This window comes from Argopecten irradians, chromosome 6, assembly GCF_041381155.1.
Source record: "Argopecten irradians isolate NY chromosome 6, Ai_NY, whole genome shotgun sequence".
NCBI classification, from domain to species: Eukaryota; Metazoa; Mollusca; class Bivalvia; order Pectinida; family Pectinidae; genus Argopecten; species Argopecten irradians.
The window spans coordinates 32,840,742-32,866,276 of record NC_091139.1 but is presented as its reverse complement, the minus strand read 5'-3'; the positions used below and the strand labels follow the sequence as shown (position 1 = coordinate 32,866,276).

The window sequence follows — 25,535 nt, the reverse complement described above, 5'->3', positions numbered from 1 at the left end:
TCTGGTATATTTTTTTCAATTTTTAATTCCAATTTGAACTCCAAGTATCATAACTTTGCCATTTGATCATGAAGTCATTTTATGGAAAAAAAACTTCGGGAATCACAAACATGTCAGTGTGTTTTTTACTTAAAATCGAAAGATTACAAAATTGATTGTTTTCAACAAAAGATTACAAGAAAAGAAAAAAATCAGAATGATATGTATTGCAACCAACTGAAGTAACAGGAAAATTTCAAATACTTCATTGATATTCAACAGAAAAAATGACATGGAATTTCGATGGTAATCATGATATTCTCAAAGGGATTCAGTTCAACAAGTCTGTATTAATGATATAGTTACAAATAATTTATATTACGTCACAAAAATTGCAATATCGACAAAAAACTGAAATATTAAATTAATCTTGCCTTGTAAACATATACTTTCAAATTTTTTTCGAGTATTGTTATTTGTTGTTCAGTAAAGAAAAAAAGTCGAGTTTTCAAGCCAAAATTCAGCTAGCATATAACTGAAGGTTTTTTTAAACTTTAGTATCGGTCTCTTGGAATTTACCAACTACTAAAAGGCACTAGTGCATATGGATAAACACGTTTTATTCGACGTATGAATTTTGGTTTATTCTTTATGGAACACTCAAGTGACTGAACCTTTCACAAATTCTTTTTCAACAAATTTATCGGAAAACAACAATTGCATGACATATTCCATCAAGTTGAATATCACTAGGGAAATGCAGCTGAAGTCTGCAATTTCAACGCGAATGATTGCTCTTGCTTTTATTTATTTTCCCAAATTTAAAATAGAAACTATATTGATGGATTTCTGTACATATGAATTGGCTTGTACAGACATGATAGATATCACGATATTGAGTAGAGAATCGTAATGAAGTTTTAAAGTGTAAAACAGTGTAATGATGAAGACGGAATGTAAAGTATAGTTCTGATTTACAGTCGAAGATTAGTGAAAACAATTTGTAATTACCTTAATACTTAAAAATCTCTGAAAATGATACAAAAGTTAAGGACAGATAAGGATCTTTTCCACTCTCTATAGAAAAGCATTACACAAGTTAAAGAAGTTTCCATAACTGATGTTAAGCTTTTCTATGGACAATTTTATGTTACGAAATTCCTGAAAGTTAAAAAATATTGACGAAACTTGCTCATGACTACATAAATTTACTTTTGCAAATTTAGCAATGTTGAACCCCTTTAATTAGATATTGACCGACCCAATCGCAGAAATACACATCGAAATAGTGCTTGCAGACAAGGATAAACATAGTTTTGATTTTACCATGGTGAAGATAATTTTGTATGATCTGAAGTGTATAGATTAACACTGCCTATGACCCACAATGAATATAACATGCTACAGTACTCTATTTATTTAGACAAAGGTAAGGTTTGAACTAATCTTGCGAAACAACATAACTTTCCAGTTTCCAATGTGATGGTTAGGTACCAACCCTTACCTTGCCAATACAGTGTATAACAGTCACTCAAAAAGTTTAATGTATTTTGAATACATTCCCCTGCAGAATAATTAAGGTAAGGATTTTGGTAGCAAAAATTTTGAAATGCAAGTGAGTTGCTAGTGTTTTGACAATAACAAACCCGAGCAAACAAATGCAACAAGTAGGGGAAGTGGATATGTGTTACAAAATAGTTTCTTCTGAATAAGTAACACCATCGTCTGAACGAGCCTTTTCACCGTAGGTTTTGTCGTCAAGGCCAAAATCTGAGTTCCGAATAACCATATCCTTTAGTGAGGAAGCTTCATTAATACGTCTCAAATCTTTCATTTTTGTCGAATGTTTTCTGGTGAAATGTTTAATGGACGAATGTCCATTTATATATGTTTCAATGTAGGAATCACGGGATGGGTTCTTGTTCTCAATAATCGTGATCGTCCCGTAATCGTCTTCCTCTGAATTAGCAAGCAAGGAATTCTCCCGGAATGGATTATTAACGCATGTGCTCTGACTAGTTCTGTACTTGTCACGCTCCTCCTCTTTGGTCCCACGTGACCTGACATGCGTATAGAAGAGCGTGAAGTTGTTTGATATTACAGGAATGGTCAGTGCTATCATAAGTACGCCACTGACAGCACACGCGGCCCCGACGCAGTACCCGATGGGTTTGGTCGGGTGTATATCCCCATAACCTACTGTTGTCATGGTGATGATAGCCCACCAGAAACCCATTGGAATAGTGTTAAAAGTATCGCTTGGTTGCACGGCGTCCTTTCGTTCTGCATAGTAAATCATGGATGCAAATACAAGCATACCTATGATGAGGAAAATAGCAAGCATAAGCAACTCCTGGACACTGGCCTTAAGGGCATACACCAATATCTTCAGGGCTTGGTAGTGTTTTACCAGGTGAAATATTCGGAACATTCGAACGATTCGTAAAACGAACATTATCTCTATCATCAAACGCTCGTTCACATAGCAGAACTGTAAATGGTCAGTGTTGAACACTAATTGCATATACAGAGGGACCAACGCTAACAGGTCTATGACATTCATCATAGAGCGAACAAACCTGATTTTTTCGGGTGCAAACACAAATCTCACTGCTAATTCTATCGTAAAAAACGCTGTGCAAATGATATCAAGAATATTGAGACCCTCGTTTTGAGTCATGACCTGTACTCCCTGTGACCCATCGTCGCACGTAGATGTAGCATTATCGATGCGCGTGATGTTCCTCATCGGTCTGAGACCTGGCAGAGACTCGAGACAGAATCCCAGGATGGAGATAATGACAAACAGGAGCGATATGACGCCATATATCTACAATAGGAAGCGGGTAAACATTATAGTTAGTCGTAGTGAAAAATCCGTCGTGGTTTTTATTGCTGCATATCATGAAAATACAGTAAAAAAAACTTTTTTCGTAATTCAATCTAATCAAGTGAAACGGTAAATTCTTTCTCAATAATATTTCTAAGCCATTGTTTAATTAAATAAGATGCAACGTTATAAAAGGCGACTTCATTTGTACGCCATGAAAAGAATTTTGAAGCCAATGAAAATGCTCATTACAAGATTGAATTTTTTGAAATATAAAATGACAAAAAGGATCGAGTTAATGAAAGAAACCAAGTCATCATTAATAAAGGTATCCACAGTCAATTACATTGTACACACTTTTTTCTTACACTCAACATCAAGAATTTATACAAACATGAACTTAAGCCTGGTTAGTTTCTTTTTTAGAACATTCAAACCAAAACCTAATGTGAGTTGAATACCATACTCAGAATGAGACCTGCATGGGACTTTGGATAATTTATAGTTTATGTAAATAAAAAAAATAGCATATGTTTTATTGTGGTGAGTGAGCGATAACCTACGTACATTGGGATATTTTGGTATCGGGATATTTTGACTAATTGATATCAAAACGGCTGGTTTTATTTCGGTGCGTTTTATTGTGCTCTGTGTCAATTTTAGCGTTTTCCGTGTACCTTCAGACCATTACCGCACAAATCAACAGTTAAAATGTCTGGAAAAACCCTTCTTAAACACCATATGTCCGGTGTCTAACAGTTGATACGGTTCACATATAATCCAAATCAATTCTGAGAAGCCCATATTAAGCATATTGATATTATCGAAATCTTTCAACTCTAAAATTATAAGTAGAAAAACCATAAGCTATCTTTAAGGTACATCGCGAAAATGTATTCGGTTTTGTTTTTGTGAAAATCGCAAAAAATGACTATTTGATCAGAGAAAAAGCCTTGTTTTTACTTTCGTTTTACATCAAATACATATACCAACCATTGCCACTTTTGATGTCCTTGGGTGTTCTAGGATTAGCCAAATTTTCATCTGAAATCGCTTCCATCCTTCATATTCGTTGATATTGACAAACACTCGCTCCTTTGCCAGACTGCGGTTGAAGGAGTCTAGAATTGCCTTGTTCTCAATGTAAGAACGGTAGTGTCGCCAGCAACACGACTTTATACAGTACTGGTTCACCTGCCAGTAGTCCAACTCTCGCTTTACCACGGCACCACATACTTCTAATGGCACATGAAGTTCGCCTAAAGAAATAGAAACAGACGATGCTAAATTTTATCAGAGTTGTCTGCCCTTGTTAGCATTCAAAAACAAATATGTTGATTTACAGATTTTTAAAAAATATGGAAAAGGTGATATTTTTATTATTTATCTATTCAGCACTGATGAAATACACAATCAGAAAAAGTTTATTTGAATTTAAATTTTTATTGAAACAATAATATTACATACTGATCGTAAATTAGATAAATTAATATAACTTGATTAATTAATATTTTTTATCTTTTCTGCAAATATAATAAAATTTGCAAATTATACAAGCAGTATAAAATCGTTACAATCGAGTACAAGTTTCATTTTCTAAAAATAGAAAACCAGTAGTATTTTGATAATAAAGCATGCATGCAAACTCAAGTTTATAACAAATTAATTTAGGCAGCTCTCGTATTCCCCGTATCTCTGACGGTTTAAAACACCAAATGATTCCAAAGCTAAACAATGTAAAAAAGCAATGTTAACCAAAGTTATGCAAAACTCAGCAAATCCGACATGCTAATAATGAGTGGATCATGTTGCCGAGAATAGGGGGGGGTACATTCGTCAAATATTTTCTCTCCACGTGCAATGTTTACTACCACCATAAACCAAAAACAGTAACATTGCATGGCTGCGCCGCACACAATTAATGGCAGATAAATTTAATCAGATATCGTTATAGCATGTTTGGATAGCAACTAACGAGTTATATGTTGTAGTGTCGTTTCGAAACTTGACAACAATCAACTTTATCGAATAATCATTAAACAAATTACATCCAATGCTTATTTTTCTTCACGTGGGTTTTATTGTTGATATGGGCATTAAATTTAGATATGATCAATCTGCAGGGAAATTGAGATTAAAAAGAAACATTCGATATAGACATATTATTTAATATTAAGCTAAAATTTGTATTAAGAATGCAAAACAAGTGCAAGTTGTAAAAGAGAAGGTCGATTTTGAAAACAAGTGCAATTCATTTGCTTTAAACTAATTAATTTGAAAATCATAATATGAGAATGCAATTGTCTCAAGTCATAAAATCATTAGTATCACGAAAAACGTTTAAGACGCACGCAAATCAAAATCACGTGAACAAACTTGCCCGACCTGGCATGTGTGGATAAATAAATGCGTGCGTTAGTGCGTTTGTGTCTTTGTCGTATAATATTGTGCGTTTAAAAGTTGATAAAAATGTCAAAGAAATGTTAAATACTGAACTTCAAATGTGGCTCAAACTAAAGTCAAATAACTTAAAATAACTTCAAAAGAATGTGCAAGCTTATTTAAGAAAAGTAGAGTAAATAGAGTTACTTCCCCTTGCAACTTCCGATCAGCTAGCACGTGATGACCTAGTAAATAAATTTCCTGAAACGGCCCGAAACGTTCGATCTGATGTCAGAATTAGTAATTTTTCTAATTTACCCGTAATCATTTGACAACCAGTCGACGAGGAAATAACACACGGTAGGGTTTTTAATCGTTCAATATGTATAATCATAATGAACTCACCAAACTGATTTTTCAGTTGATCACTTTAAACATTTTAAAATCGAGGATTGCATTAACAACTCGATTTTTTTTAAATTTCATTTCTCTGTCAGTTTTAATATTATTTTTCGTTTAAGAAGCATGTCAGTGTCTGATTTGAACCTTTATATGAACAATCATTTTCTACATTCCCATTTATTCACGTTAACCATTACTTTTCATTTTCCTCGAACAGTCAATAAATCGATACAGAAGGAAGCCTAGACTGATGCTTTACTGACCAAGTCTACCACAGTAATCATTCAAACTAAACAACATCAACGACAGCAGGAGGCCAACGACGACTGATCAACCGTGACCGATTAACTCTCTGTCGCCCCATTCCCATTGCTTAAATCGTCCAAGAGAAACATTATAAAGTTTACAATATAAAGGAGACACAAATGCCAAACTGTGATCAATAGTAAATGTAATGGACGCAGATATGTTATTAGGACAGTTTTTTGAAGGTCATCAAACCGTATCAATGAGTTCCGCTTAAGCGCAATTTGAAACAGAGGTGTTGGGGTGTTTTGGTTTCAGAACATGCCGTTACAAGTACGGTATAATCACAATTGAGGTCAACAGTACAAAACGTCACGTCACAGATTTACACTTAATGTGCTAGAGAGAAAGAAATGATTCAATTTGGTGAATAAGATAAGAAAAAAATCTAGCTATACATATTAAATGATTACGATGCTTTCTTCTTGCTTTAGGGACACCTTTAGTACTATTAATGTATTCAAAGCAAATTCATATCAAACCGTTACTTTTTCAGTGAATACAATCGTAAAAACACCATATTACCTAAGACGTCCCTATTATTCTGATAGCCTTTTTATTGACAACAACAACAAACACCCAAATCATCGCTCTCAAATCTCAATTCAAACCCCTGGTTTTAGAGACAAAACTCTTCTATATCCATAGCATGTACACCTGACATATCACTCGTGAATCACACACCTTACTTTACATCTCATCGCTTTTATACAAGTACATCTAAATCACCATCAGTAAATTAGTCAAATCACCCGTCATGAAATCACTCAAATCACCATCCGCAAATCACTCAAATCACCCGTCATGAAATCACTCAAATCACCATCCGCAAATCACTCAAGTCACCCGTCATGAAATCACTCAAATCACCATCCGCAAACCACTCAAACTACCCGTTATAAAATCACTCAAATCACAATTCGCAAAATCCTCAAATCACCCGTCATGAAATCACTCAAATCACCATCAACAAATCACTCAAATCACCCATTATTGTACAATATGTACAATTATCATCTGTCTTAATACAGTCAAGTGGTTTACTCATCCCAACATTCTTACTCACTCTGAAATTGTTATAAAAGCTAGGTTTGGTTTATCTTACACACTCACACATCGACCCGTTTTGTGAATGTATTTCTATAAAATAAAATTTGCAAACGGTAAATGTCGCAAACACATTGATTTTGTCAAGTGATATCATCGAATAATATTGTCATATTTTCTTTATTTATACATTAAAGTAACTAAAGATGTAACAAAATGTTTAAAATATATCGTTAATATGCTATTTTAAAACGTTTACAATTTTGTTTAATTAAATCAAATTGTTTATAAGCACAATTCATCTAAAATAAATGTTATGCTATTTTGTTTTTGAATAATGATATAAAAGCAGATCACAGTGACTACTTTGTCATTGTAGTAATAATGCATCCAACGAAAGCATTTCCAACAAACACAGCTTTACCCTACATTTTAGACCAACATATATGTTTTTCCTATCGGTCGATCTCATATCATGACACAGACTTTGTTGTAGTGCGGTACATACAAAATAGATGCAAGGCGTGATACAACCCGAATTCCGACACCTTTGAAGTTTTCCCGCTGTGAATAATTTATCCATGGCTATTTCATATGACATCATGTCCCTTTATTTTCGCTTTTGTAGCGACGCATCTGTTCTGACCTCTTCTTCCCATACACCATTAGCGAAAGTAATCTGTTCGCCTGCCCCAGGGGATTTCCGCAGGCATTCATCCTTGGTCATTGCTATCCGAACTGATAGCCACTGGTGTTTGAGGATGACATGTTTGTTTGTTTGTATACATTACAATATTTCCTTCTCTCTAGTGATATCAATCATGATGGGATGATACGTTGATCCTCTACCATTGATTCCTTTATAGACGCAAAACTCTCGAGAGAGCAATCAAGATGTTCATAAAGCGTGAATCAGTTTATTTGGTTGATATACCTCAAAATCGCTGTCACAGGGAAGATTTATTTAAAATGTATTGCACATTACGTTACAAACAACACTTACATAGGATTATTAAATGATGAATTTATTACTGTAACACCGATAGTTTTCGAGAATATGTCATTTTTACAGACACACATTACTTTATTTTGGTCGAAAAAATGAAATCCTTAAAAGGGTAAAAGAAACATCAAATGTATCCATATAGTAAGACCACGAAGTTTTACTTTGATTTTCTTTTTGTCAGTCAAAATCTGGAAACCTTCGACCCGCGGAAATAAACTGTTAGGCGGTATGCTCGAGTGATCTAGCGTTTTATGTCAGGGTTGTTTTGCTGAACATCTATAGGCATTTCAAGACGAGTTCAAGTGTATTGTCCATGCGTATTGTATTTTGGAGCATCTTTTTTAAATGGTACACTATAATCTACTTGTACAATTTGCTATCCACACCGAGTTACACAGCCTGAACCAACAAGCAGACACTAACCATGGTCATGACAACATACAATATCATAGACATAAGAACTACAAATCTGCATATTTAAACATATGTTTCATGCCTTATGTCGGATGAAGACGGCTTCACATACCTAGCCATACCACCTTCTATAATAACATTGACGATATAAAATCGCGTTTTAAGAACATATTGAAGCATATATTAATCATATAATCATCCCTTCTTTAACATATTTATCTGTGCCACTTTGTGCCACCCTCATTCCTTTCCGTGGACCTGTAAGCTGTGATAAGATAAAGTTTGCATAAGAACATTGAGACTGACTGTGTTCCTTTGATGGAATTGGATAATAAAATATAACACGAAGCTCTACAGATAGTATTGATTGTTAGAATCTCGAGAATATACGTACAAGTGGAGCAGATCATGGGACGGCCTCAGAACGACGGCAATCGGCTTGAATGGCGAATAAACACGCGATACCTAACGTTGGGTCTCGTTCAATCTACATAATTATATACATAAATGTGTCATCACAGGTACGCTAACATACAATGCTAAGTAATGCTGACTGATTTGTAAATTACACTACTTCGTTTATGATGCAGAAAATCAAGAAAACGTCTTCAATAAAAGCTCTTCTATAACGCCGAAGAAACACATTATTCCAATACTTAATTAGAGAGAACAACTATGGTTGTAAAGGATTGACTGTTTTTATGTATTCTTTGTCTTTGCTTATATAAGCTTGAGTAATATAAGATATATTGCTGGTTTAGCTTTATGTTTGCAATTCCATACATAACGTTTTGTTTCATCGAGTGTCATTTTTATTAACGCCCAATTGGAATGATCTTCAAAAATTAGTTTAACCATCTGAAATGCTAATTAGCGTATTAACTACCTTGTTGCGTCTAAGGTGCATTATGCGTAAAGATGATATCACAGAGGTAGGACAGACGGATATCTCTTAATTCCGATCAGCTTCTTTACTAACGTAACTGTGAGATTATAATGAACAATTCTCCTTGTAGGACAAACTATTATTGTGTGTATGGTGCTATGCCGGGATACATTCCGGTTTGATTTCAGATAGGTTTCCAGTATTGATGCAATATCATGCAGATCTATAATTATAAGCTGCCGTATCATGGAAACATATACATTGCTGGTAACTTTCTACAATTATAAGCTGCGGTTTCATAGAACATATATATTGCTGGAAGCTTGGTCCTTTCAAAAAATATGTGCATTATCAATTATATTCTCACCATTGTTATGACATAAGACTCTATTTTTTATGTTGGCATCATTTGTTGCTGCCATTGAGTAAAACTCAGTATCAAATGGTTGTGATTTACTTTGATATTTGCCCTAAGCTGATAATGGAGTCCTCGGTACGGCATTATTGATTATCATATAACCAACTGCCTACCATTGTATAGTCACCAATTAATCAAAGCTTCATATCAAATATGAAATGTTGTGACCTCTGTGGTTTTTTATTTCGATATATATGTCACTGACTGCTTTACTGGGAATTGGTATGATGAGCTAGAGCTACGTACTATATATAAATAAATGTACTATGGACCATGATAGGAGATATTTGCTGGGTGGAGGTGGGGATGATTCTTCACATTTCAGATTGTATAGATGAATGATATATATATTTCAGTATATGTATTTGCATTGATTGGCTTCTGAGAAGACTTATGTTTTTAATAAGCATTTGTTTTCCTTCCATTGTCTTCATTTACTGTGAATCCTGGATAAACGCCACTAGGTTCATCTTACACTAAGTTTGAAACATTACAGATTCCAATTAGATTGTCTCGATAAATCTCGCGAGGTTTGGAGAAGGAGTCTGCGCATGACGGTATAAATGGTTTCTGAGAGTGTGCAGACATACGTGATGGTATGTATGTATTATGCTCCTACTATTTTCTATCAAACATTAAACCTCTTGGGCTTGCAACATGAACACCTCGCACCCTAGCAGGGCTCGAGTACAGTTCGATTATTTCATAACATTAGCCCCAGTGGGAACATGCATCAGTACAATTTTAGATGATGGATTCAAAGAATTTGCTGACTTCACATCTTTAGGGGTTTAGACGTTTCAGTCCAGATATGCACCAAGCCCTTCCGCTAATGGATAGTCGATAGGGAATATCAAATTAGGACGATTAGGAATATTTTCAATAACGCGCATTAAATACATCAATTAGTCATTTTAATTACTGTTGCGTTATCATTCAGTGATTGAGAAAATTGTCACAGCAAACACGTTTGGAAAATACAAAGGTACTTATATGTTAAAAGTTACAAGTTACAAAAATTATGCACTGTAAAGTTCTTTAAAATTCGTATTTTTATGGCTTATGTCTGTTTTTGGATGGAAATACACCTGCAGAATTCACTTCAAAATTATTCACACAGTAGAAATGTAACATGAAACTGTAGACTGCAATTTGGCTTAATGGTTTGACCGTATGTACTCATTTCATTGCACTGTAAATGTAAATATAGCTGTTTATTTGTACTTTCAAAATGAACACTTTTGCATTGAAAGTATTGTAAGTTTCTAAATGTTTGTAACGTGTGGTGGTAAATACCATATTAAAAGCTCTTCTAAATAAAAATCATGGTTATTTTGTTTCTGTGTTTTTGAACCGACAATTCCCCGAAACAATGGTATTGCAGTCTTCCATCCGTACATGTACAGTAGTGGCTGAATTTGTCATACATGATCTTAATACGCATATAAGTTACTTGCAAAATGTTATATTTAGATACGAACTTGAAATGGCTCTGGGAAATCTAGTATTGTAATTATTCTTTGATATCGCGCCATGTTTACCCAGCATGATTGTTGAACCAGAAACAAAGGTCAAATACGAGGAGGTGTTTAGTTTTATACTACACTGAACGGCTAATTCACACCAAGTCACAAGCTTTCTCGCCATATTTAACTTTAATTTCTCACTTTCTACACCCAAGGGAAATCTTAACTTCAGAGGATTTTTTCCGCTTTCCCGCTAATATTGCTGTTCGGAATTTAGCGAAATGTGTCCATATCATTCTGGCTTTGTTCTGTACCAATACAACAACAGATCACGCCAGATATCGTACCAGCGTTCGCATTTGACTTTTTGTATTGCACTTTGACAGACCTTCTTACAAAAAATGAGAAGTTTGTCGGGAAGCTGCGATAACCCTGATATTATCCCAGTCTTCGATTAACCACCCTCAGGAGTCTTATGCTGCCAATACTATTGAACTCATGCCAGAGGAACGTCATCTGCGCAATAAATGACAACGTCATTTTGATGTTTTATGAAAAGGTCGGATTCCGTTCTCTTCAGCTCGCCAGTACTATTACTTTGGCACCGACAGTGATGCACATGGGCTACTTTGAATAAAAGTGAGACTGACATTCCGAATGATGACGGATGACAAGAAGACATGAATTATGAATCGGTGGTGTCCCCGGAGAGCAATGAGAACCCGGCCCGTGTGATGATCGCGGCCATTGTGACGTCTGAGCGCCACCAAGCGGACAGTCTGTGCGTTAATCAATAATCAGGACCAACGGTTTTACTTCCGCATGTGTAATATCGGTTGAAACGCTTGGAACTGCATATTTGAAATAAAAAATAGGATTTTTTATTTAATTCCTGACACGTTTTAATTACTCTTGAGTAACATATCGTGTTTTTTAATCTAAAAGTGCCACTTACACAATGCCAAATCCATATGAATTATTGATTTGTTGTTGTTTACATTACGACATGTCAAGATCAATTTTTAATATCAATTACACTTAGCAAGCAAATTAATGTTTGCTGGAGATACCAATAAGTCAACAGTACATGCGCAGATGAACAGCGGATGTTTACAAAGCAGCAGATGATGGCAGGCTGACGCACGATGTTGATGTAAACTATTATAGATTGTAACAGTTTGGTATGCCAACCGTCGCCACAAAACATGATAGGTGAGATGTGAACATTTTGTTAGAGATTATGACCTTTAACCCTGAACTGAAAGTGTTTGATTGGTATATCGATCGGTACAGCGATGTTTTTGTCCAATATCTATAACAGGAATGGTCTACATCTTGAGAAGACATGGAATTGTATAGATTAAACACTCGATTAGATAAAAAAAAATATACAAATGACATGTATATCAGCAGAAAGACATAATTTTGGATATCAAAATAAATCATGGAAAGCTCTAGATTTTATAACTAGATCTCATATTAGAAACATTTCTGTGATTTTCTTTCAATATGTATGAATTATTACTCAGTATATCATCGATATGTTTATTGTGAGTTATACGTTTAGAACATTAAATTGACGTTTATTACCAAATTCTTAACCAATGATAATATAAATATATCCCGATAGTAAAACAGTTATAACATAACCTATACATTATAGTCGTGTGTGCTTTATGATTCTCTTCACAATATTAATCATCCAATAGCATGAAAATGTTACATTTCACATTGGGAAGTAGTCTCCCGTTACGGGTACCGTCGATATAGAAACACTAAACCACTATATACGTCTGTCTGTGTTGGTAATCAGGCCTTGGTACCGTCATATCTGCAGTCTTACATCACTAGGGGGCGCTCGTCTGACGTCAGACGAGAAGTTGGCACGCACCAATTCGGGAGGTTACATCTGTTCGATGGTCCATAACGGTCGTCACGCGAGCACGCGCTGTCTATGTGCCCGTTTCTTGTGAGCCTTTTCCCGTCGGGTACTGCGACATTGCTACAAGATATGGATATATCCCAAACGCCATAGCTGTTGTCGAACTACAATCAATATTTCCCAAGATTTATTGACAAAATGCATGAATGTTGTTGTGCATGTTTTCACATCAGTTTGGCGATGGATTCTAAGTTGGTGTTTTCCATAATTTATCTCTCCTCAAACCGACACTTTTAGACGATATCGTTACCGGAATGGGTATTGTGACAGTCTCAAAGAATGATGAATTGGAATTATACATGATTGTTTATCAGCAGAAGAGCTTTTAGAAATCCACTTAACATTGTGATAGAGACTCAAAATCATAGATGTTGTGCAATTATGATGCGACGACGAAAGTACGCTAGGATTTTCATCTGTTATCAAGAGATGTCAAATCAGTCGATCTTGTTTTAAATATATTTATTTTCCTGTTTGTACTGAGAGTAAAGTTCCGATGTTTTTTTTACTGTGTTGGCTTGACGTTTTATGTAGAGCTAAGGTCATTTGAGTCACTGTTTATGCTGTAGATAGAGGGCCAGTGGAATGTTCTCGCCTTCGCTATGTAATGTATAGTAGAACAATATGGTACAGCTTCTTACCCCGAAACAATTTAAAAACTGTAAATTCAGAGTGAAAACTATCAACAAAACGTATTGTTTTGCTATGACAATACCATCTTTGACTAAAGTGTTTTATCCGTCATTATTTATTTCACCAGAACGTGGTTATTGATTGCTTAGTTTTTTAAGCTTAACATCCAATGAATAACTAAGGTTATCTAAAATCGGTGTTCTCAGTATTCAGTATCGTTTTATGGTAGGTCATCTCCAGACTGTAACAACTGACTCCATTAGGTCACTTTAAACTGACGAGCAGCAAATTAGTCGTCGCACCCCTTCATGTTGAGCAATAAACTGAACAAACCCTACCATTTATTTATAGACTAGGTTGTATCTGGAAAAAACCAACACTTGTAATGTTATTGTTACAAAACTAGTGAATATAATGTTTAACGTTCCGATGACTATTAAAATGTCCGATGTGTACACTGCAATCTTCATCGAACAATGACCACCGGTTGTGTAACGATACCATTAACATACCCTACTTTCCAACTTGAAGAAACTCGTTAGAAATAATGCCAAAGACAACGATCACCACACATAAGAAATATAATCCAAGGGGTTGCATACAAGAGCAAATTATGAACGTTAAGTTGATGTCATTGGAATGGGACAGAAGTATAGTTTTCTTGCTGTCTGTTTGTATAGATCAAAGTGACAGAGAGAAAAAAATTGTAGTTATTTAATGTTTGTTGTGTGGTGTGTGGTAGTTTTGCTGAAAACCCTTCTAATAGCCAAGGTAAGTAAAGGTGGTCATCAACTAACTACAATTCTATTTATCAAGAAAGAAAACAGATGTTACTAATACCGTTATTGGTAATTAAAATAAAAGTCATTCTTCGAGTCTATAGGTTTTGTTACCGTAAAAAGGTATAACGAGAAAGACATTTCTTTTGAAGCAATGCAGTTTATCAAAATAAACTAGATAGCTTAAAATTACTTTTTATAATTCGTGAAACACGCATTTGACAGGATGTAAGAAATCAATAAGAAGTCAATCCCAGAACACGGACATTGCCGTATTGAACGCATATTACAAGGTCATGTTTTACATCCTTACCAAATGTAGATCTTTAAATCTTAATGTTAACGACAGTTACCCAAGAACTGTCAGAAATCATAAAATTAACAGTCTGTCGACGCGTGCTTTCTAATGCGATTTCCGGTGTTAAGCCGCTGCCGGAAGTTAGCCATAGTTATCCCGGATGCAGTTTTATGGCCACAGTTCTGTTCTCAACTGGCATTACTCAAGTGCAGGAAAACCATCGTCTAACAAGTCTGATAGGACCTTGGAAAAAACGACACTTAATTACGCAACTATGTGTTCATTCATACATTGTAATTACTATTTACGTGTTGTTTTACCTTCGTGTCATTCAGTCCAGTAAGTAGGACGTAAATAGACTGGCTGATTCATTCCCGAACACAGATTTCTAAACCATTATTAATGTATGACCCTCTTACTATAAATGTATATGATTGACTAATTAAGCCTTGAACGTCATACCTTAAAATCAATATGTATGGGTTGTTGACGATTATCTTAGACAACAATTTGTAATGGGTTCATGACCTGATAACACATTACTTATGTACAGTATTGAACCATTACACGGATATCATCATCACAAGGAGTACACTCCGATAAATCATGGACACATTTTCTATTAACAATCTAGACATGTACGCGTACACATCCGCCATAACAGCTCCTTTGTCGGCATAATTAACTAAGTGTCTGCCCTTTTCTTCAGTCGGAATAGCTATACTCACACGTTCGGTTTTCCTTCTGGAGTATTAATAGTAAAAGAGCCGAAGTTAACACCCAGATCCGGACAGACTAGACAGTGTTGTATCGTAGACAATAACGTTGATTAGTACATGGCCGTCTACAACAACAAATCCGACATCATCTTATTCCTGGTTTTATCATCAACATCCTCCTATTTCATAGCTGATTAATTCCAGTTTCCGTCGCTATTGACCATCCGTCCATAGATTTCTAGTCCACTTACCAATCGGAAATATGTAATTTACTATAGAAAATCTCATATAAGCCCAGCGACAGTACAGTTTATAGATAGATTACAAATATGATTTTTGTCATTTCCTTTGCATTAAAGGAAATAAAATTACTTCCCCCTATTTTAGGACAAGGTAAATTAAATTCAATTCCTATTTCTTAGCAATATCTTGTAAATATTCGAGTCGATTTCTTTGCGATATAGTGTAACTATTCAAGAAGATTTCTTTGCGATATGGTGTAACAATTCAAGTCGATTTCTTAGCGATACAATGTAAGTATCGGCTACTTTATACATCGATGCTCCATTAAATAATCGGCCCTGCAGGTAGGGCATTAGAATTTTACCTGCTGCCCCTATTGCATGATCGTAAAAGTCGACTAAATTTAGGATTTTATCTTTTCTCTTCTTCCTAACTGACTTTATCTTTCCTAATGCCTCCCTTAGCACCGCCTCTCTTTTGGCATTGAGTTGAGCGTTCGCACCTGTGAGGAAGGCACTGGGGTCTGTCCCCTGACCGAGACACACCAAAGTCTTTAAAAGTGGTAGTTTCTGCTCCTGCGTAGCGCTCAGCATACAGGGAGTGGGACGACTGGTTTGCCCGTTGTCAGTATAATGTGACCGGGTGGGGTATGTTGCTTGGTGTCTTCGGCGGCATACTTCAGTGATAATGCACTATAAAATGGGCAAAAGTTCCACTATACAAGAAGAAACAACATGAATATACCGCAGTCTCCCAAAACACGCACTTCGCAAAACATACACGCAACACATATCATACAAGGAAGGCCGTCCTTACATGACCATAGCTGTTAAGGATGTACACCTCTGAGAAGTCAAAATTTTCTTGTATTAAACTTTTTTTCTCATTTAGATTTTTGGAAAAAGGAGTTCATACTATAAAAGAAAATGGAAGAAAAAACATATGTCCGTGTGCTCATTTTTGAGCTTTTGTCACTCAAAGACACCTAGTTGACAAAATATTGGATTTTATGGGAATTTTGCTGTTTTGACCATGTAAGATAGAGATTAAAGCCATAATTTCCTAATGAGGTGTTTGATATGTATGAATGTTTGTAGAATTCATTTTCTAGTAGTCTTCTTTAAAAGTATACCAGTTTTGATCAATTAGACTAATATTTTTTCTCAGAATAACAATATATGCTACCCCTACCCCTTAATTTTGTGCTACAAAATGCACCATTTTCAGCCATTTTTGTCAAATTTAACCCTTTATAGAAAAAGTTTTGGTATTAAACTTTTGTTACTATTTTGCATATCAATAGGGAAACGGTTGCTCTTTCTGAATCAGGAAGAAAAATTGGTGGTCCGTGTGCTTACTTTTTTGCCCCATTTGAATTTTTGTTATTTTTCAGTATTTCAGAGTAAAAAATAAAACTGCCCAAATTACCATTAAATGTAAAAATAAAGTCACAAAAGTGTATCGTTTCACATATTAATGCTCAATATTTTAATTACTACGAACCTAGTAACGATTTGCAGTAAAAATTAGCTAAATACAGCTAAAAATGCTGGCGAAGTGATGATTTAAGTAAAAACAATTTCAGTAAAAAATGGTAAATGTGTGGCTCTACTTGAAGCGAAAAAAGACGCAATTTCAAAATGGCCGCCAAATGGGCCACTTCTTAAAATCCCCATATAAAAAATCTACTAAAAATAGAAATGTAATTTTTTGACAAAATTTGCATCTGGCAACTTGCTACAGATACTGATAAATCATATTTGAAAATCTCATAACTTCTTTAATCTATGTTGAAACGAGACTTCAACGGGACTGAAACCTCAGAAGAATACATCCTTAATAGGACGTTAATTAATCAAACAAACAAACAAACAAACAAACCATTAAATAATATCAAATACATCCGACAGAAAAAAAACACTGTTCAGCCTTTTAAAACAAAGAAACCGGGTTAGAACTGGAATGTTTCTTGGTTAAAAAACATAAGATGAATCCTGCTTCAATTGTTATGTTTAGGAATTAATTGATAGCGAGAATATTATCGTAGTTTCATTTTCATTGATAAAGAGAAAACGCATCACATAATTCTTCTTTTAAGATGACTGGAAAAAGGAACGATATTTCTCCTTTTGTTCCTCGTACCAGAATCTTTGAGACCATTCTATTTTGACAGAAACTATGCAGTTCCGTTTTTAGTTGCAACCTTTTAAGAATTCTTATTTCTTCCAGGCCAAATGAAAAAGTATAAGTATATTGAAACCATAAGTTGGCCCATTTTGTTCATAGTTACGAGGAATTACATGGCTTGACCGTCTGATACAGATTCATTGTGCGTACTCCATGTTAAATTCTCAAGAGATCGCGGATGTATTCATTACTCGACACAACATGTTCCGTATCGAATGTCCAAGTATAATGTATTAAAACAGTTGTCAATTGCTGCTGAATTAGAATAGGTTAGATTGCACCAGATGATTAAGGTTCCGTCTCTGTATTTGTGTTTTTTGTTAATGACGATTAAATCCGGGTGTCGATATCACCTTAATCCCACACCTTGATTAGATGGTACACTGATGCAGAAATATAAACGATATCGGATCGCGACCACGCTGCCACACCAGGTAATCTATTAACGAGGATTTGGTAAGATTACACACGTGTCAGGTATTAAAAGAACTAGGAGTATTTCATGTTCGTGTTTGTATCAGCTCATGACCCTAATGTGACTGGGTAGGGTGTGTTGTTCAGTGTCTTTGTGTCCAATTGTAACAATACAACGCTAGGGTGTGTTTATTAATGTTCTTCGATGTTTTCTGTCGTGGTTCGAAGTATTCAGATCATTTCAAGCGTAAGGTTTGCTTGGTGATTTACCAATGAATCAATGATATGTAATAAGATATGAGCAAGGTGTTTTTTTTTGTTTGTTTGTTTTTTACGCAATTTACAGAACATAATTATCAGTTTTTCAACTATGAAGAAGACTTGATGTCATCTGGCCAGCGTTACTTTAGTCTCCATATTAAAAACACAGTAATTTCTGCTCCTGGTTGCTACTTTTAAAACTATTCATAGATGACACAAATTGATTTTCAATTGACTTTTGTTCTAATGGATTAACAATTGGGTCCAGATTTCTAAAAGCAAACTTAAGTCAGTGTTTTGTTATTGGGAGATACGTTTGACTTGCGTAGTTACTTTTTGCTTTGCGAAATTAGGATCTGGAACGGTTTCTGTGGTAGTGCAATTCAGTCTGATAACACTGTACAGTATTACCTAGATGTATCAGTAACTACTCAATATAGCCAAACAAAAGAGATAGAAATTTGGGGACGCTACATTACATAGGATAAATACCGCATGGTTTTTAACTAAACATAAATAGTAAATGGTACCGCGATGGGACCACCAAAATAAAGCGTTCCAGGAAAGTGTTGTGTTTCCAACAAAGAAATAACCGCCTAGTAATAGGTTCTGTAAAGTACACAAACCCAGTGCAGTCCCGTGAGCGATACCATATCTCATCAAATATGTAAAGAAGTACTGCTGCCTGCAATAACCTTGAAGAACCAGGTTTCAATGATTACATTCCCTCCTTACACTGAACAGCATGGTATTGTTTCATTATATTCAGACTTTAATCGACAGCTTCATTTTATAGGCACGGAATTTTGTTTGAGTGACGTCATCATTGTCATTTTATCTACAGTAAATTGCTACAGTTATTTGTTTAAAAAAATCAAGTAATAACGTTTCGAGAGTAATAATGCCACAGAGTAAGGCTTTGAGATACGTCAATATCTTAAAGCTGGGACTTAGATATCAAGTATCCAGGGATTAGAGCCATCATGTGATCGATATTTATTTTAATCTTTACTTGTTTGGTATGTAGGTATAGCGTAACACCGTAACTACTGTGTCCGTAGAACACTAGTTTAATACGACTGATATTTGAGAGTTCGTCCTTATGAAGAAGTCTTTCTATTCGTGTCCCCTGGCCGAGACCAGCCACATAGTATGACAGAGTCAGTATGCTGTTCGTGGTATTTGTCATTGAGTACTCCTACTTAGCGCTCAAAGTAAAGGGAGTATGGCGTTTGGTTTGCTCGTTGTCAGTATAATGTGACCGAGTTGAGTGTGTTGGTTGGTGTTTTTGGCGGCATGCTTCATTGCTAAAGGCACTATAAAAAGGGCAAGAGTTCCACTATACAAGAAGAAACTTATATAAACTCAAAAAAACACGTACCTAACACTACATACACGCAACCCGTCGCATACAAAGGAGGTCATTCTTATTTGACCCTGGCTGTTAATAGGACGTTAATTCAACATTCTAACATTGTTTGTTTGATTATTTTAACAGCCAGGGCCAAGGACGGCCTCCCATTTATGCAGTGTGTAGCGTGAGTGAAGTGCGAGTTGCGTGGTTTGGGAGACTGCGGTATGTTCATCTTGTGTCTTCTTGTATAACGGAACTTTAATAAATCCTCCTAGCTTCTAATAGGAAAATTGAGAAGAATAAAAATAACCAAAGTAAACCAGCTACCTTATGGCTTGTAATTATAAGGGACCTGCAAACTGTGAAACATCTCCCACAACTCTAGAAATAAATGTGACCGAGGCATGCATGCTGCGGTATGATGGTGATTGATGCGTTAATTATTCTAATTCCACATGATGCACATGAACTGTTTTAGAAATGTGAATCACAGTCCATCGACCCTATGATTCTATTGATATTGTGCGGTGCTAGCGGACTAGTCAGCATTGCTAACAAATCAGAATCAAAGTCAGTCACCATGTCTCCCCACGTACACAAGTTATGATTCAAATACCGACGATCCCAATAGGCAGAATTCCTAATTGAAGACAAAATAATACACATCCATCTGCTTCAGGATTTCCAATCTCCATAACAAGTGTATTGCTGCAGTGTGCAGACACGTTATGAAGTAGCAATCCTGCATTTTGACATGTTGAGGACCTGGCAATGGAGTTTTGTAGACTCAGCAAAGGCTTTACCGTAATTCTTCTGCTGAGACACAGAATGTTGATTTCAATGTAAGCATTTCAGACATTCACATACATATCATTGATAGAAAAGCCCTATGGGTAATGTTATTTTCCAAACATTTAATGTAATTTAGCCAGAGATCGCTGCCTGCTCGTCTCTGTCTGGATCTACGGAATAGCGAACATTTGTACTTTGTTGTCATCTAAATGTACTATTAACGTTGTTTCCAGGTGCTTCACCTTACTTTGCTCTTTTAAAATGACATTACCGCTACAGATGTTGTTAGAGTTTCAGCGATTCATATAAATAATGCACCGACTGTAGAAGCCAGGAAATGGGAAAGGTAGAACGACTCTCCAGTCTTTGAGGTGAGAAAGGTAGACCGACTCTCTTGGGTTGGAGGTGGGAAAGGTGTCCATGCCACTCACTGATCGAAACGACTTAGTTGTTTTTTTTTGAGTTGGCAAAAATACAAAAAGGAAGTTACAGAAACCTGCTGTATCATCAGATATTCATGACTTTTAGATTTGTGTATGACTCAGACAGAACACTTCAGCTTTCTACTGTTTATTGTTCGGGCTGACAAAAAACACCTAACTCCTACTAAACATCTCGCTTTGTACTATCAACTTATGATTGCATATTATGAACATAATTATGTAAAAAAAAGACTGTATTAGTGTGATTGACTAAATAAACCAAGAATATGTGTCTGTCGTCCCACAAGCGTTTTCAGATACATGTTACTTCAATTTTAAAATCTATGAATCGGTTTTTTTTAATTGTTGTCATCGTAACAGGGTAACTTTGCACATGTTTTATGACATTTTCTGTCCAATTACTAATTATTTCTATGATGAATTTGGTACCTTCTTGGTAAATTGTTGTAACTTATTAAACTGATTTTTTTTTAATTTTTACAACCAGTTATATTGGAAACGTTTTAAAGGATGGCAGATTTATATGTCATTTTGTTACCATGATTAACAAATATTATAGAGCCGGAAATTTTCCCGTGGGGAACATCGAAAGTTAAGCGAAACATTGCTATGATCGCGAAATATTGAGAATTTTTTCAATAAAATATGCCGTTCAAGCCAAATCGCAAAAATAAAAAAAACATATCAAAGTTTTGGCCCACAAAAATAACCAGCTATACGGTAAAACGTTACAAATGATAAAAAACGAATTAGCGTATGGAAGATTTGCGAACTTTGTTTTAATAAATTATAATTAAAATGACCCAATTTTCAAAAAATAGCAAATGTAATTTGGTTACCATAGTCTCAAAAAGGCGGTCGCGGAGATATCACTTTGGTTATGTGAATAAATCAGAATTAACGTCCATGCACAATGTTAAAATAAAGTATATTTGATAACGCGGAGCTCATTAATTATACATCGTACACAGATAAACTGAACTGTGTATTTAGCATTTACACGAGTGGCTTGTACCGTTTATGAGTTCTCACTTCCACAGAGAGAAACTCACGCGAAAAGCTCAGTGTCTGTCACTTGCTGCATGAGACACATCGTTCAAAACAACTGAACGTAAACTGTGGCTTCAAGTGATAGATAGCGATATTAAGTTAGAATTTTACAATGAAGCTATCATTAACCTTGGTGGCTGTCAGACTTGATTTCTGATGGATTTTTAACCACAGCTTAGAGCTACCCAAACTACAATGATGGCCGAGTTGCTGGAATGATACATGGACGTGTCTTCCTGTTCTGAATTCCACATATTTCTAAGATAAAGCCTGTTATCACCACTGTGTTGGGTTAGAGTTTAATTTTAGCTTGAGATATGTGATAAAACGTAATACCTGCGTCAAACTACAGAACACGTACAAATAATCGATACACACAAAAATATGCTTTCCCGTAGAAGTCAGCCAGGCAATACATTTAACAACTAAGGAGTAAAGAATTCCACAAGCTTAAAAAAGTAGTTTCTTTAGAGAATAAATACCAAAAGTGCACTTCTGAAAACTCAATCAGCAAAATAGCACCAGAGTAGCTATAATACTACAGATCCGGAGAGTATTGCAACAGCCTCGTCGTAGCAACAAAATTCGGAACAAAAGTTTTTAACTCCACGGTACAAATACCTTATTTCGGAGCGACAGAACTATGCAATTAGCTCTGAACTTCTAGACAAATCAGTTTTGAAAGTCAGTAAAAACCCCCCAAAAAAGAAACGAAAAAATCCCTAAAGACCAAGTGATCAGCAGAACATTTGTTAGATAAACTATTTTCCACGTAGTGCATGACACAGAACTGTTTCGGGCTATATTAATAGCACGAAACAACTTAAGAGCAACACACACAGTTCAATTAACCGGCTTCATAGTATCCCAATTTCAGAAAGCATGTGAACGCATTACAAGTTCTAGAGCAATGTCGCAGTAATGAAACTAGGAGAGAGGTGTCAAAGTAGCGAATATAACAAACAGATTTGCAGGAACGTAATCTTAAACATAAAATCTAGAGTGCTACACAAATTTGCAATATACAAAATGAGATAAATAGTTTCAAATTTGTGATCTATTATTGGTAGATTCTTTGACAAGCATTTTTTTTTTTTTTTTTTTTTTTTTTTTTTGCTGATATATAATCTAAGATTTACATTGATATACATATGCAATAAGCCTCATCGGATGCGCATTTTCACTCTACTTGCGGAAGTTAGTGTTCCGGTGTGTGTATTTTAGCACGGCAACCACTGCGTTTACGTAATTGGTAAGTATATAGTAAAGTGAAAACGGAAATGTAAATATATACTTGTAGAAACGATATGGATGCTAGTTTTTGTCTTGAATATGTGAGTTTACTGTATCTGAATAAATACAAAATAATTCTGTGTCGTTTTGTGTCATCTTTTGACAAGTTTTCGAAAGTGATAATATAATCTTTTATTACATAGACTTTTTATTCAAATCATATTGCGCTATATCATAATTCGTGTCATGTTGGAAATAACCGTCGTTACAGCTGCAACAAAACAAATATTGTCTACGGCGTCTTTTTTAATTTCTGTCAGCATTCCGCTCCATTGTAAACTATTGCTTATACAGAAAGAATTGGTCTCGGAGATTTAACAGTTGAATTTAATGGGAGCCATAACAGCAGATTAGATTACACAAAATTATTTTACTCAATAATCAAATCAGCATGTCTATGACAAGTTACAAAATAATCTAGCATATTGCCTTTAACATCAGAAGTATATATTCACAAATACATACACTTACAACTGGACACCATATGTAGTAGCCCTAGTACTGTGAAGTCAGTATTAGCGGACTTAGCGTCGGTGGGTCGCCCCGCATTCCCAAGGCCCGTATGTATTCCCGCCTATTGTCTGTTCCAGCTCGACATAGTTATTATGGGGATAAAGTCAGTAGGATATATATCAACACTAAAAACAGGAGTATAATGCGTATTGTATGTTAATTTAAGATGTTTGTCTCCACTATGTAAGCACGTGGATACTCGACCTGTATCGATTTCACTTACAATGTACATTATCTCGCTCGTTTTGTCGCGATTCCATTGTCACAATAGTATTACCTAATCCATGTTGTCTCGTTGCCACTCACTGTCGGTGCCATCGTTGTGCTTTTGTTTCGTGATTCAGTTGTTCATTTCTGATAACAACATCCGTTTTGTTAAACTTGTGTTATCATTAATCATCAAGCTGTATATTTGACGCAAAATACAGACACAAATCGCCACATAACTTCTCAATTTTTGCATTATTTTGATTTTATTAGTTTTAACAGCCATGATAATTTGAGGACGTGCCAGGTTTGTAACAACAGAAAAGCCGAGTACCCAGAGAAGAACTACCAACCAGCGGCCAGTACATTGCAACTGCTCCACATGGGTTACGAACTTGCAACCAGAGATGGAGGGCTTAAGGCGTTTTTTTTTTCAAAAAGCATCTTAACCACCCGACAACCGCGGCCCTTCAATTTTCGGAAATATTGTTCTTCATTTCAATTTGCAATCGCTGTTACAGCGGGAATAAAATGACATTACTAGGATTCCAACATAAGCCTTAACATCCGTTTGTAATTCAATGCTTGACCGATACTGATGATCGTCCTATTAACAGTTACATTTTAAGGGTACTTGAGGTTGTCCTCCCCTGTCTGAATGCGTTGTATGTGGTGTCTGTTTGGGGAGACTGCGGTATAATTATACGATGTATCCTTCTAATTGTTGAATTCTTGCTCAATTCAAAATAGAATATATCCACAAATTGCTTCAACCTCAATATACCATATGTCCTTCCGAAATGACACTTACTTTACAACAAATAAAATTTTAACGGTACATGTTGCCGTTTCGTGCATTTCGTGGATGCATTTAAATTCAATTTGTCTGACGGTCACATTAAACGCAAGCGTAATTTTATAATATGACTGAATAAAAAGTTGAAAGTTAATAAAATTAGACTTAAAGATTTTCAAAAAATGTAATGAGTAAATATTTTGTGCATTTGAGACTGCATAATAATTAGAATAATGATATTCTATTTCGAGCCTGCTAGAGAACTGTGAATTTTCTGAACATTAAGGTGTTCGATATTCTCTCATCACTGCCCTTAATAATGACACGACAAGTTATTCTAGTATACAATAGACAAGGATTATAACATTTACAGCGAGCGATGCATATACTACAGTAATAATTTGACATTTTAAAGCATTATTTTAGAAACAGGTTATATTTTATGTAGTTTGATCAGTCTTGTTGAAGACCAATT

At 35.3% G+C, this 25,535-nt stretch overlaps 1 protein-coding gene across 1 annotated transcript in view; it reads right to left on the bottom strand.

Annotated features, from left to right (window-relative positions):
• Window positions 1–310: 310 nt before the first annotated feature.
• Window positions 311–25,535, bottom strand: part of LOC138326466 (potassium voltage-gated channel protein Shaw-like) — a 51,420-nt gene continuing 26,195 nt past the window's right edge. Inside the window, exons 2-3 of the mRNA XM_069272568.1 lie at window positions 3,803–4,068; window positions 311–2,809 (exon numbers count right to left, since the gene is read on the bottom strand). Coding sequence (XP_069128669.1) covers window positions 1,667–2,809; window positions 3,803–4,068 — 1,409 coding nt within the window. The 3' untranslated portion in view covers window positions 311–1,666. The remainder of the gene's footprint in view (window positions 2,810–3,802; window positions 4,069–25,535) is intronic.